We start from the raw sequence: 13,963 nt of genomic DNA, 5'->3' as shown, positions 1-13,963 counted from the left end.
AAGATGGAAGGAGGTGGACAAGAAATCAAAATTCCCCTTTCCTCCAAAACCTTCATCCATTTCTGAAGTTGGCAAATGTCTTCTAGGTTTAATGAATTTCTTGCATTATTTTTTTGTTGCAAATCCCACTGGGGTTTTTGCACTGGGATAGCTACAATGAGGAAAACACCAGGGGAAATGGGCTGCACTGGTGTGAAAAGTGACTTTCTCTAGTGTGGCTTGCCCTGGGTTCATCTGAGATCATGAAGCTTTTTTACTGTAAGTTAAGACCATGTTTATTCAGAGAGTGAGTCAACTTAAAAAGGAACATTTTTAACGTAAAGGGAAACCTGTGCTGTGCACTGGGGTTAGAAACATCCCTCACCCCATAAATTGCTAGATAGATGCACTCCCTTGCACTACTATCTATCTCAGCATGTATATATTAAGAGCACACCTTTGCATCGGTTCTAGCATATACAGGGGAGGAAAGAGGAGAAGAGAAAAATTCAAATGGAAAAATACACTCTCTGTGTGTGTGTATATGTATATACATTTGACTACACTGATTTTTCTCTTCCTTCCCACTTTCACATGGCTTTTCACTCTTTTTGCTCCATCTTCACCCTTTTTCCCCCCACTGGATTATTCTTTCTCCCCTTCTCTCTTCTTTTTTCACACTATCCCCTAAGTAGAACATGAACCAGATAATGTTCAATTTTAAGTTAAGGACATAGGAATTGCCATGCTGGACTGACCAGTGGTTCAGCTAGTCCAGCATCCTCTCTCTGGCAGAGACCAGTAACAGATGATTTCAGGCCCCTATGTTTATAAGGAACCAAACAAAAACCACAGACTCAAATCCAGATCTGGATCCAGATCTGAATTTTCTGGCTTGGGACCAATCTCTTTTAAAGATTCTGAAATGCTCAGTTAACATTTATTTGATCATTTTTCAGTCTTACACACTTCCAGGTTCTGGCCAAGACAGGAGCTGCCAAAAATACCTTGCAAGAAACAGTTTCGTTTTATTTCCAGCCCATCCAGAAGCAAAAGAAATCTTAAAAAAGCACTTGTTCTCATGAGTTTTCCAGACAAATTTTGCAGATTTTTCAAGAGTTCTGTATAGTATGGTTAAGTAGCCAAACTTTTTAGTGTCTTTTAACTGAACCAGAACTCTGAGGGCTAGATCCACATCCCTACTAAGTCTGCTTTGTGCTGCTTTGGTCCTAAGTGCCACACCTCCTACCAACATCACAGGGGATGTAACAGCCCCTTAGCCAGTGCAATTTAGAGCAGCCCTGAGGTTGTTCCAACCTGCCAGGGATCAAATTTGCCTCTGTTACCTTGGAAACTGGGTGGGGGCAGAAAGAGGGGCCACAAATGTAGCAGAAAGCCCCCCTCACTTAGGTGCACCAACCCTGAGCCTTTTGATGTATTCTCACCACTTAATGTAACCTGGAAATAGATTCAGAGGTCTATTCACCCCTCAGTGCAGGTATGTAACTCCTCTTAGCAACACCAGGAGTTACACTTGCATGGGGAGAACAGAATTCTGCAAAATGAACAACAAGAAGGGATAATTAATACATCAATTAAAATTAGAGATGTCAAATATTATTTGAAAATGTAGGGCACTGTTGTGCACTTCTTGCACCTCTGAAATTCCCTTGGGTTTCAGTGGAATCACCCCATGACTTGTCATGGGGCAGGATATGAAAAATATACTCACCAAGTAGCAGTCTCCTGGACAGTGTACTCAATTCGAGGCAAAGGGTCTCCTCTTTAAAGAGAGAGAGAGAAAAAATTATGTAGCTGACTTGAGTTCTAGTTTCAAGTATAATTTTCTTTATACGCCTCAGGATTATTTGCCATACTAAAATAAATACAAATAATAAATAATCATCCTGAAGGATTCCAAAGGGTTTTATGACCCAGGTGTCCTAGGCTCCACCAAATCCCCAGGGATGGTGCAAACAGTGAAATACTGTAAAGGATGGACCACTTGATGGAATGTAGAGGAAGCAATGCTGTATTATTTCCCGTTCCAATTGCTTAGCTGCTGGAAGACCATCAACAATTGTACAGCAAGTGGGTGTATAGGTATATTGTGCATATTTCAGCATTAACTTCCCCTCTGTAGTTGTATCTACCATCAGAGAAGGAGATAATTCACAATACTAGTGAGGGAGCTGGCTGACTAGCCACAATGTACGGAGGCTGTCATTAAGCAGAAATCTCCCAAGGTTCAGGGTTTCTCTTGAGTTCTTGGGCACCATGTGGCTCACAGCTCAAGGCCATTATGCATCTTGCTAATGCCACCTACAAGTGCATAGAATGAATTTCAGTGTCCACAAGAACAAGCCCCCAGACTTCTCTTCCACTCCCATGTGTTTTTACACAGAAAGGCAAGAAAGTGTAAATTGTTCATTTGAGGATAAGTCCATCTTTTTTTTTCTGTAGGACATGCACAAGTCTTTGTCTACCTGACAGGTTTATTAAGGTACATGCCAAATCCTGGAAGGAAGATACTCTCATCCTATAATTTAAATGAAAGAGTCATATAGAGACCATTTGCCCCCTAGAATTACATGAAATTATGCAGAGCTAAGTGAGGTGTGAAGGCAGCCCTAAAGTTAAATATTAAATTAATTTTCATTGTATTCTGAAATGTTCCTGATTTGTATGGGATGTGTGTTTCTGTGATTAACTCAGTTTTCCAACAGATGGCACCACAGACCATTGGCCTAGGATTAAGTTACATCAACCATAAAGCTGCTTACAGGTGAACAAAATCAGACTACTTACTGCGAGAGCACACAAAATGTGAGTGAAACTGATTTAGAACAAGCAGTTTTCCAGTGGTGCTGCACTTACTCTCTGTAGTTGAAGGCCAGGTCTGTAAAGAAGGCTCTCCGTTTCCTGTACTCTGGGTCAGTGTAGCCCTAAATTGGGAAATAATTTAGCATCACTCTTACATCAGGACAGTGATGGGCTTGAATGGATTTGCTGACAGAAACATTCAAAACTAACAGGCCTGAATTTGATTGTTTCTTCTATTGCACTCTCTCTGTGGCAAGGAATCATGGGAATATTACAGAGTGAGCCAAATTCTGCACTTAGTTACACCCATGAAATCTCACTGACTTTGGACCTGTTCCTAAACAGGAATGTAGCGTACTTTGGTCACAGCTAAGCATGAAGCTATAGTAGGCTTGAGTAGTGATCATTATACAGAATGAAAGGCACAATTTAAGTGGGAGAGTTAGAAACTAAGCTCACGCCATTGATTTTCTGCTTAGCCATTGTGAAAAGGGACTATGTTGATGTGAAATTGTATGCTAGGAGACGTTGCTATAGGATAAGGGTTGTTAAGTGAAATTGTAAGATGAGATGTGTCTCTGGACAAAGACCAAAAGAACTTATAGAATCATAGAGTCATAGAACATCAGGGTTGGAAGGGACCTCAGGAGGTCATCTAGCCCAACACACCCTGCTCAAAGCAGGACCAATCCCCAACTAAATCATCCCAGCCAGGGCTTTGTCAAGCCGGGCCTTAAAAACCTCTAAGGAAGGAAATTCCACCACCTCCCTAAGTAACCATTCCAGTGCTTCACCACCCTCCTAGTGAAAAAGTTTTTCTGAATATCCAACCTAAACCTCCCCCACTGCAACTTGAGACCATTACTCCTTGTTCTGTCATCTGGGTGACCCGAAACACAGGACTCCTGAATGGAAGCTCCATTAGTCTGCTCATTTGGAACTTTTGGGGGTTGAATTTGAATGATCATAGGTTCGTTGCTATGGGGAAAAGGAGCTGGATCGCGGAGGAGGGCAGGGAGCTGGACTGTGGTCAGGAAGGGAAGCACCACCAGACTCTTATAAGCTCAGGCTTTCCCTCTGGGAGTAAGTAGAAGGGTTACTGAAAGCTATTGTTATGTTTAATTTGGTTAAATAAAAGTTGAGTAGTTTTTCACACATAAAAGTCAGAAGTGTCGTTAGTTGGTGGGTTTTGAAGAGATCTGCAAGGCCCGCAAAATAGAGTTAGGAAAAAGCAGACAGGATCTTCCGCTTATCACTGGCAAGGGTCGTGACAGGAAGCTGAGGGATGGGGGGGAAAAGCCTGTACTAACAACACAGAAACACCAGTGCTGAACAAAGTGTGCGCCTAGGAAAGGGAAGGTCGTGATAGCCATTTTTAATTATGAGACATTTAGAGATGGACATATGATATTTTGCTCAAAAGGGAGCAAATTTAAATTTGGGTTTTCTTTTTCCTTATGTTTTAATAGAAATTCAGCTCTTCCAGTCAGGTCTTTCCAATTATTCAATAAATATTAAAAACATGTGGAATCAAATCCCTTTCAGGTTTACATTACTTTTGATATAATAAGAATCATATCTAAATTCTGGCTCCATATTAACACAACTAATAAAGCAGAGCTGATCGGTATCACTGTGCAAATATTTATTATTGTAAAATATTCAACATTTATTGGAACCATTTTTCATGTTAAGGGCCAAACTTTTCCTTTAGGGTTATGATCATGAATACGACTGTAGTCAATGAGAGTTGTGCACATTTAGCTGAGGGAAGAATTTGACTCTGAGAGCATTTTATAATCTCTGTGCGCCAGGGAAGTAGTATGATCTCTTTCAATGGGACTGCTCACATGTGTAAAGTTACCAATAGATGTAAAGACCATAGTCTCAAGACCTAAAATAAGGCAAGATGCAGAAGGTTGGGGAACAGGAACACATTGTTATGTCAGACCAGCCGAGCACATGGTTAATATGTTGTAATTTGGGGGTGGCAAATGAACGAGAGGTTTCTTGTCTAGAAAGTGAGACCTGATCACGTGCTAAAGGGCTTTTCTGAACAGGGATGCACTTAACCATGTACTTAAAGTTAAACGTGTGCTTAAGTGCATTTCTGAATGGGGACTTGTTGTAATAATTGGGCCTACAAATGTACCTTAATTGCAAGCTCAACTGTGGGAAAGTGAATGAAAGTTTACAAAATGTTCCAATCACATATAATGATAAATGTTGACAGGGAAAGGTTCAAAAGGGAGCCAGAAAGACTGAAGTAACCGCCTCCTCCCCCTCAAAAAAAAAAAAAAAAAAAAAAAAAAAAAAAGGCCACTGATATAACTCAAGGATTATATTAAGATCATGGCTGGTAAGCAAGAGAAGTGTGGATCTGGAAATTAATTAACCAAAATAGCTGTGTCAGAAATTAGGCCTAGTTGGTGAACAAAATAATGAGGGGATTCTGCCCATCACTCCCTTTTTAGGGTCCTCAAAAAGAGATGTTGTGGGGGGAAATTAGGAGCATGCTGGCTAACTGAAAAATGGGAGAACACAAAAGAGTAAGCTTTACCATCATGGCTGCCATCCCCACTGTCTCCTGGGACCCTGGATCTCCTGTAATACCTTTGGGCTTTCCTTGTGCTGATCCTGAGAGATGGTTCTTACCAGACTGGGCCAGAGAGAAGGACCCAGATGACATCACCACCTCCACTGACAGTGACTGAATCCCAAACCCCACCTGGGATGTGAGACTGTTCTCCACCTTGCCCCTTCTTGTGTCTTTTTCCTTCCCCACTTTATGTCTTCTCTTTCCTATCCCTCTCCTTTTTTCTTCTGTCTAACAAGAGTCTGACTTAGCTGGCCAAGACTATATTTTGCACACTGCTGTAAGCCTGTGACCAAAAAGGCAAATAAAAGCAATGCCTTAAACAGCCTGATGCTGTACAGGTTTGCCACACCTCAGAGAGCCTAATAAGACCGTGTGCTGTGCCAGTGTTTTTCAAACAGTGATACTGCATGTGAGAGTCAACACCAGGGACAGATATTGCATTTTCTATCTTTGCTATTCTCTACTTTCCCCTTTTGTGCGTGCTTGTCTTGTTGTGTCTTCTAGGAAACAGCATCAGATTTCAACAACAATGGCACTAACAACAACTCCAGCCCATCTCAACTAACTTTTTTCCCTTTCCCCACAAAAGGACAATTATTACCATCTAAGACACTGTCAGACAAGGGGGATTTTCCTTCTAAAGACACTCTACAGCTAAAGGGAAAGAGAACAAGGGATACCGTTAAAAGGAAAACCTTACTTAATACTTTACCTTTAAAATGTTTTAAGTGTTTTTCCTTTCCCCCCCCTGTATCTTTATTAAAGGGTTAAAACTATTTTAATGGCATGTTTGCCATGATACTAAGCAGACTGAGATCTCTGTATACTAAACACCAGACCTTGTTTGACACTGTTTAATGTTGGACAGCGACAGGATCATGTTAACACTTAGCTCTTTGGGCCTATTTATTCCATATAAATTAATACAACAGGTCTATAAGCTTTTTTCTTATTAGGTTACTTCATTCATTCCTAGTTCACTGATGTCCATTGTAAATCCCCTCTTTAAAAGACAAACGTCGGGCACAGAATTGTTTCGGAGGATAGTTTTACAGAGAATTCTTTCTATTGTGCTTCATCTGGACAGCAGAACTAACCAATGTATTTAAATAATTTCAAAGGTAAACTAATGATGACCTTAAACTTACAGGATGATCATGGTCCAAATCAGGTTCATACTTGGCCATCAGATGGTGGCACTTGTCAAGGTCTCGTATTTTCTTTGGAAACCATGGGACTGTTGGAGACAGCAAAAAATGGTACATTTAAATGATATAGGTTCAGTACAGGCTTGGGAAGAGACAGAATAAAAACGAGCCACTTAGAATAACCACCTCTGCTTTATAGGAGGAATATCTTACACCCCCACATTACAAATGGTGAACTAAAAATGAGTTGAAAAATTACAAACAATGTCACTGTTCACTGTGACCCAAACCCTGAGGGCCCTACTTAGTTTTCCCCACTCAGGCAAGCTCCATTTATAATCAGTTGGAAATTTGCTTTTGTAAAGGGTGATATTCTTGCATTTAGTCAGGATGCTTGAAGTTCAGTGTGGCCTTAACCAACACTCTCTTTTTTGCATCTAAAATGTTATGGGAACAAATAATTGCAGACATGATTATTTGCAAGTGCAGCTGAGGTTATCAAGGTCCCCAATCCTGCAAACACATATGCACATTCTTACTTTTTTAATCTGTGAGTATTCTGATTGATTTTAATGGGACAGCATGTGCTTTTCTGGTTCAGGACCAGAGAGCTCAGCATGTTGCAGGATTGAGCTCTGAGTTCATGACTGCATGACAATTAATTGTCTTTACAAAAAGGAGACTGCCTTAATGATGGGTTGCATGTCAATTGCATGAGCTAAGCAACATGAAATCACAGTTTAAGACAGAAGCAAACCTCTCTCCCCTCTGTTCATTGAGAACAGTGCTATAATAACTATCTCTACTCATTTCTCTGACCATGCCACTCCGGTTTTCACTCACCTTTCCCAGCAAATTCAAGCTCCTTATCTTTGTATTCAAGCTCTCTACATCTCTGCTCTCATCTTCTGCTGCTCCCTACTTGCTCCCTGCCCTCCATCCAAGCTTCCAGCTGAGGTGCCCCATTTGTTTCATTCTCACGTTCACAGTTCCACATTCATGGGAACACCTTCCTTGTTCCTATTCACTCGGTAACCTGCCTTGTCACGTTAAAATCCCCGCTTAAAATTCATTTCTGCAAGACTTCTCCTCACTAGCAACTCACATTTTTTAAAGTTAAACATGTGCTCAAGTGCTTTCCTAAATCAGACTTTGAATGCTGAAAATAGATTATTAAATCAATGGATTAAAAAAATCCAACCTCTGCCCCCCACCCCCACCCCAAACGGACAATGTCAGTAAAGCTGAAGAAAAGCTGTGTTATCATTATCATTTCTCTCTCTGGCCCATATTTCCTCCCCCAATAACACCTCACTTTATACAGCCCCCATTTTCAGAATTGTTTTCTCTGTCCCAGGTGGCATTTGATTAAGAAGGTGTTACTGTGTACAGTTCACTGCATACAGTATATGCTCCCGACAATAAGGTCCCCATTCAGCAAAGCCTATGTTTAAATTCCATTGGTGTCAATGAATCTTAACTACTTGCTTAAAGATAAACATGTGTGTAAGTGCTTTTCTGAACTGGGCCTAAGGCCCTGATTCAGTAATGCACTTATGCATGTGTTTAAGTCTATGCCTATTCATACTTGAACTAAAAAATGTAGTTTGCATTAGCATAAATGAGTGTTACGCACATGCATGAAGCCCATATACCTGTATTCTCTATCATTTCCTCAGGTTTTGATCATAAATCATTCACTCTTCACCAGCCAATGAACATAAGAATTACCACAATGGGCTGAGCCCCTGTTCTCTGGCAAAGGCTATTTAGATCGCAGACCACTGTTAATTTCAGGCTGGCTGGTGAGAAGGCTGTTTTTCTTCTAAGAGAACAAGTAATAATACAGAAGGAATATCCTGTCCTTTAGAAATTTAAAAAGAAGAGAACACTCTGTATTCTAATAAATAATAATAATAGCACTTCTTGTTTATAGAACATCAGCTTTCCTGAATATTTTCTATTTCATATAAAATATAACTACTACATGTTGACACACAGAGACAAAATGCATAGAAGTACTATGGAGAATATGACATTGATAAAATCTGTTGCATATTTTGATGTGCTATATTTTCAGAATCATCTAGAAACAGAAGATGCATGAAAAACAGGTGGACCCCAATGCCGGGATGTGTTTTAGGAAGGCTGACCTCCGTGAGGTCACTGGAGCTATGCATGAATATGGGATCTGCTCAGGAACATCACATTGCAGGATAGGGGGCCTAACGTCACATGCATAAACTGGAAACTCTGGACCTAATGAATAATTTAAATACAATTAGACACATTTGTGGGAGGAGGGGACTTAGCTATTAGGGTACAGGTTCCACACATTGCATACCTCTCTCTTCTCTGATAGTTTTCACATCTTCCGCCACTTTCTTTAAGGAGTTTATAAGGACACTGACATCAGAATTATGAACTTCACATTTGACAAAAAATTCGAGGTCATCAGTAGTGTTCTTGGATTTTTTGGCTTGCCTGGTTTCAAGGTGATGGATTCCAGCTTCAAAAGTCTGCAAAAGACAAAAGCCCACGTGGTGAGAAATCTAAAATCACTGAAAGACAGCTCACTTTGACTGCAGCTGTAATATGTCTTTTAAAAGATAACTGGATAAAGCTTTACAAGAAATGTCAACGCCAATTTTTCTTACGCCTAAAATGAACTATCCATTGCGTGTGTGTTTTACTGTGGGAGATGAGCAACTCTTTCACTCCGGATCCTGCCTTCAGATAGTTTGCATAGAATCTGCTGAGAGAATCCACAGCATCATAACAGCCAGAGGGTCACATTGGCTGAGGGCTCTTCACCCTAGAATCGTTCTCCACCTGAAGGCACCATAATCAGAGAATGGGAGAGGGCAGGGCGGGCTGCTTACGTTGGACAAATACCCCCATACAGCAAGATGGTTCCTCTAAACAACTGTTCCCATCCCTCTAACAAACCATCCTCATTTCAAAGTGCCCCTGGCATCCCCCTTCAGCCAGGAGAGCCCCAGCCAACCCCTTTGAGCAAAGAGGTGGTGCTAACATACAGGGGAACAGAAGAGCTGAGAGACTAGGAAGTGGGAAGAGGCAGCTGGCCCATAAGCGGGGGACACGTGCAGAGGCTAGACGGAGTCAGGCCGAGCAGGGTCTGAGGGAAAGTATAAGCATGTGAGAAGAGAGGGGAAGGTTAGGGGACAGAGGCAGGGGGCTCCGATGGAGCACAGAAGGGGATGAGGCGAGAGGCAGGGCAGGAGGATGCTGTGGAGGGCGAGGATTAGGAGAGAGGCTGGGATGGGGAGGTTTGTACCTGGAAGACTTTGACTGTCTTGGAGAGCCCGGCCTTTCTAGCATTCCGGAGGGTGAAGGTCAGGATCAGGGTGGCTCTTCCTTCCTCTTCCTCCGAGACCAGGCCCTCTCCCTTGCCTAGGGACTCTGTGGCCGGAGTTTCCTTCTCCGCATCTTCTTGGAGGCTTGCTCTCCTGCCTGGGGCGCCCGCAGCGTCGGTCTTCATTGAAAACCGGCTCAGGAAATCCAGATCCACCTGTGCAGAGGGAGTTTAGCTCACACCGCCTACAGGCGCCGAGTTTCAGAGAACCAGCCCTTGGCCTCGCCTTGCTCAGTGAGAGCCCCAGCGGAGATCGGTCATAGGCAGCTAACGGGGTCTATACACCCGCTGCTAAGGGCTGTGGGACAAAACCCTCCCCGGCGTCCTTACAGTGCGAGACGGGTTTGGGGTGGATGTAGGATTCCCTGTGGGTCTGACACTAGGGGAGCCCAGCAGTGAGTGAGGACCATTTATAGTGCCCGCCCCAGGGAGATCAATGGAAATGCGCTGCGGACACTGTACGCAGGAGACTAAAATAACCCCCCTTCTCATGGTAATTTCAAAGCAGGACCCTCCTGCTCTATTTGAAAGTGTCTTTATTTTCCGCAGTGTTGCATCTTTTTACCGTTTTAGAAATAAAGATCTTTTGTTAAGAGGCCAATTGAAATCTGGATTCGGTTTACATCTCTGAATCTGAGCTTCTATGCTTTGTGCGTGAAAAAAAGTCTTCCCCCCCCCCCCTCTCTCTGTCTTTCTTTGCGTTTATTGTCTAACTGGAAAAATCTTCTTTCTATAGCTGAATTCCCACTATTGGACTGGTCCGTATTCTACCTAATGCGTTCAATTATACAGGTCATTCAGAAGGTGGAAGTAGAATTTCTCTTTTCAAGGTCTTCGATTTGGGGAACAGGTGATCACAAAGAAACCTTTACATTTTATTTCCCGGAGCAACAGTCCCCGCCAGCCGCAGGGAGGAGACGGGAGGAAATTAGAATGACCTGGAAAGGGACAGCTGTTCAATCTAGTAACTCTCGATGGGTTTCCAGCCCTGTTTAAACCCCGCTGCTATGTCAGCTGTGAGTGTTAAGCGTTACTTTAAATATTGTCACGTAGAGAATGTTATTAGCTATGCCTAAACTATGTCGTGCAATATGATTATTTCCAACCGGTTAGTTTAAGAATGTTATAAATCTGTGGTTTTTTTTAAAGCAATGAAGTAGAAGAGATGCCAGTCAACAACAGCCTGTGATTTTTGCAAGGTGTCCGGAATCTCGCAGTCAGCTTTAAACTTTCAGATTCACATTTTACTTTCAATAGCCTTTTCCCCCAACCTGCCACTCAGATAGGGGCTCTTTGCATACTTCACCCTGGGGGAAAACCCATATTGTTCCAAGGGGCTGGTTTCTATTGTAATGTTGTATGTTGTAACAGTATTTTGAATTTCACTCAGATTAACGCTACCTAGCAAACGAATTCAGCTCTGGTAGATTATTCAAGCCCCATCTCTTGGGAACACATGGCTCCGGATTAATGATGGACATTTACTAGATGATCAATGACTATAAAGTGCATGCAACTCCAGAGACGCAGGACACTTGTTCCATTTTATTGATTTCGGTGAACGATGACCGTCAATATATTCTATATACAATACTAAGGTTTCCAGAAAACTATTGTCCCGGGTGTGGCTGTGTTTATGGATCCGTAATTAAATTCTGCCAGCATTTCCACTAGTACAGTTCGTGATTTTTAAACCAATTTCAAGTCCGTGGCATTTTATGTTTTGTTTTGATTCTTCGATTTTTTGGGGTATTCTTCCTCCCATCACTCTGCAATTTGGGACATGGACACACACCTTTGTGTTGCTGTCAGTTCATTTCCCAGCTTTTAAAGCTGTATTTCGATTGCCAGAGCGACGCCAAGCTGCTACATTTTAGCCCAGCGAAATATAACATAATCAAACGTACACATGACCAGTTTAACTCTCATTTTTTTAGCAGTCGAGGCTAACGTCTCAATGATACAATTTTACTGGACAAACCTTTGGGCCAAACTGTCACTGAATAACAAGAGTAAATAATTAAACATTGTTGTATAGAAATTATTCCATGCAAATGTACCACCAAACGCTCTACAGCTTTATAAAATCATCCTCCCTTGATTCCAGGAAGGATGCTACAACGACACATGATTTACGATAAGCCCCCCGAATTCCCCTTCTTCCCTGTGGGTCAGATGAGGGCAGGGATGGCCGCTGTCCCAGGTGCTGAAACTCTCCTGTCTTGACCGGAAGCAGCAACCCTGCTCCTGGATCCCTTGTAATGTCCAAACTCTTAACTGCCTGGATTTCTAGGGTAGTTTGTTGGCTAACTCGGTCAGTTTGGTTCTGATTTTGGCTGGTCGCTTGGGAATAAGGATCCAGAGTGAAACGCCTTCCCACAAAAGTAATAACTAGTCATAGGCAGAAATTTAGCGCCGAAATAGTGAGGTTTTCACCTATTTGTAATTAACACGAGTCTTCTGAGCTTAGATTGTTTCTGAGCTAGCCACGAGGGAAAAGACAGTTCTATGCAGTTCCAAGTATTATCCAAGGAGATCCGAGGCTGTCAGCTGGTTTGCTTTCAGTGGGAGTGCGGTAGGAATCCTCATTCGGCATTATTTACATCCACAGTGAAATTAAAACCAGGTATTTAACAAAGAACAGGACTCCCAGAATCCACATTTTCTGGAACTGAAATTCCTTGGTGACTTTTTGAAACCAGCAACTGAAAGTGTGATTAGCTGGTAAAATAAACTAGAATGCCATCTATATAAACATGTATCATGTCGCTCTATAATCTATAGATATACTCTATAATCCTACTATATAATCTAATATATAAAAAGGAATCAGCAAAGACACGAATTTATCACACCCAAATCTGCTGTGACACAGTGCAGAGGTTCAGATCGAGATAGGAAAGAATACAATTTTATCGGCGTAAACCTAATAACAACCTTCCCAGAGTGGAAAGCCAGTCAAGACAGGCTGGGGATTGAGTCTCTCTGAAGATAACAACCTCCTTATATGCTACTTTTAAATCTGGACTGTAAAAGGTGTAAATATTAATATTTGCCATACAACCACCTGTACTCTCATTCAAGCACTTACAAAATCATTAGGTCAAAATGTCCGGCAACATCCATTTGCTTGGGATTTTTTTCCTCTTGCAAAATAAAATAAAATAAATCAAAACCATATTAAGAAATACAAAGTTGCCAGCGAATGGATACTCAACCTCCAGCTTCAGACTCAGGTAATGCAGGGCGGAAACTAACAAGGACAATCTCGTCCTTCTCGCCCAATCTTCGTGGTTATAAAGTAGCAACAGCATCAGTCAACCTAACAGGGACAAACCACTTCTCCTTTTGCTCGTCCTGCTGCCATTTTGTTGAGCTGAATGCGGAAGCCCCTAGGCTGCGGTTCACCAGCTCATTCCCTTTTTGAGCTCCAGCAGGCTAGGCTAAAAGCTAGCAGTGGAAACTACCAACGGAGCTCTGAAGGGTTAGGAAAAACCAGCGAAGTATTTACTGGAGTGAAGGCACCTCTGATTTGCTTGAGGCGCAAAAGAACAAATTCGAACCGCTTCCGTGGGTGTCTGGCTGACAGCCCCACCAGTTTTGAAACGTGTTAAGCACATGAGTTATACCCTATAATACGTTATTAAATGCAAAGTTATCCAATGAAGTCTTATACAAATGTCATAACTGCAAAACGTACATCAGGTAAATTAATTTGCAATCGTATTGCATAAGCGAAACCGCCAGCATTAAAATATAGCTGATGAAAACTGTGATCAGGTAAATGCTTCCTTTTATACCATAAACTTCTATTATTTGCCCCCCGTAAATGTATTTTTAAAATATGGCCCATATGTTTAATTGTAACCATGACTGGCCTGTTCCAAAGCCCACTGACTTAGGTGAGAGTCTTTACACTGAGTTCAGTGGGCTTTGGACTAGGCGAGGCGTGAAATCAGTGCCAAGATGAATTACATTATTTGTCTGCCTATACTACAAATATTGCCTGCAGTGGTGTCGTAGGTGTTGGTTCCATGG

The 13,963-nt window shown here is 41.9% G+C and overlaps 1 protein-coding gene across 1 annotated transcript in view; it reads right to left on the bottom strand.

The window, feature by feature from the left end:
* LOC135880024 (tyrosine 3-monooxygenase-like) overlaps positions 1–10,417 on the bottom strand; it is a 52,606-nt gene extending 42,189 nt beyond the window's left edge. The window contains exons 1-6 of the mRNA XM_065406141.1: positions 10,256–10,417; positions 9,848–9,958; positions 8,894–9,068; positions 6,550–6,638; positions 2,857–2,924; positions 1,712–1,762 (exon numbers count right to left, since the gene is read on the bottom strand). Of these exons, the coding sequence (XP_065262213.1) occupies positions 1,712–1,762; positions 2,857–2,924; positions 6,550–6,638; positions 8,894–9,068; positions 9,848–9,958; positions 10,256–10,417 (656 nt within the window). The remainder of the gene's footprint in view (positions 1–1,711; positions 1,763–2,856; positions 2,925–6,549; positions 6,639–8,893; positions 9,069–9,847; positions 9,959–10,255) is intronic.
* Between the last annotated feature and the right edge of the window lie 3,546 nt (positions 10,418–13,963).

Source organism: Emys orbicularis, chromosome 1 (assembly GCF_028017835.1).
Source record: "Emys orbicularis isolate rEmyOrb1 chromosome 1, rEmyOrb1.hap1, whole genome shotgun sequence".
Lineage (NCBI taxonomy): Eukaryota > Metazoa > Chordata > Testudines > Emydidae > Emys > Emys orbicularis.
Note: the sequence above shows the minus strand (reverse complement) of the source record. Positions and strands in the feature narration are given on the sequence as shown.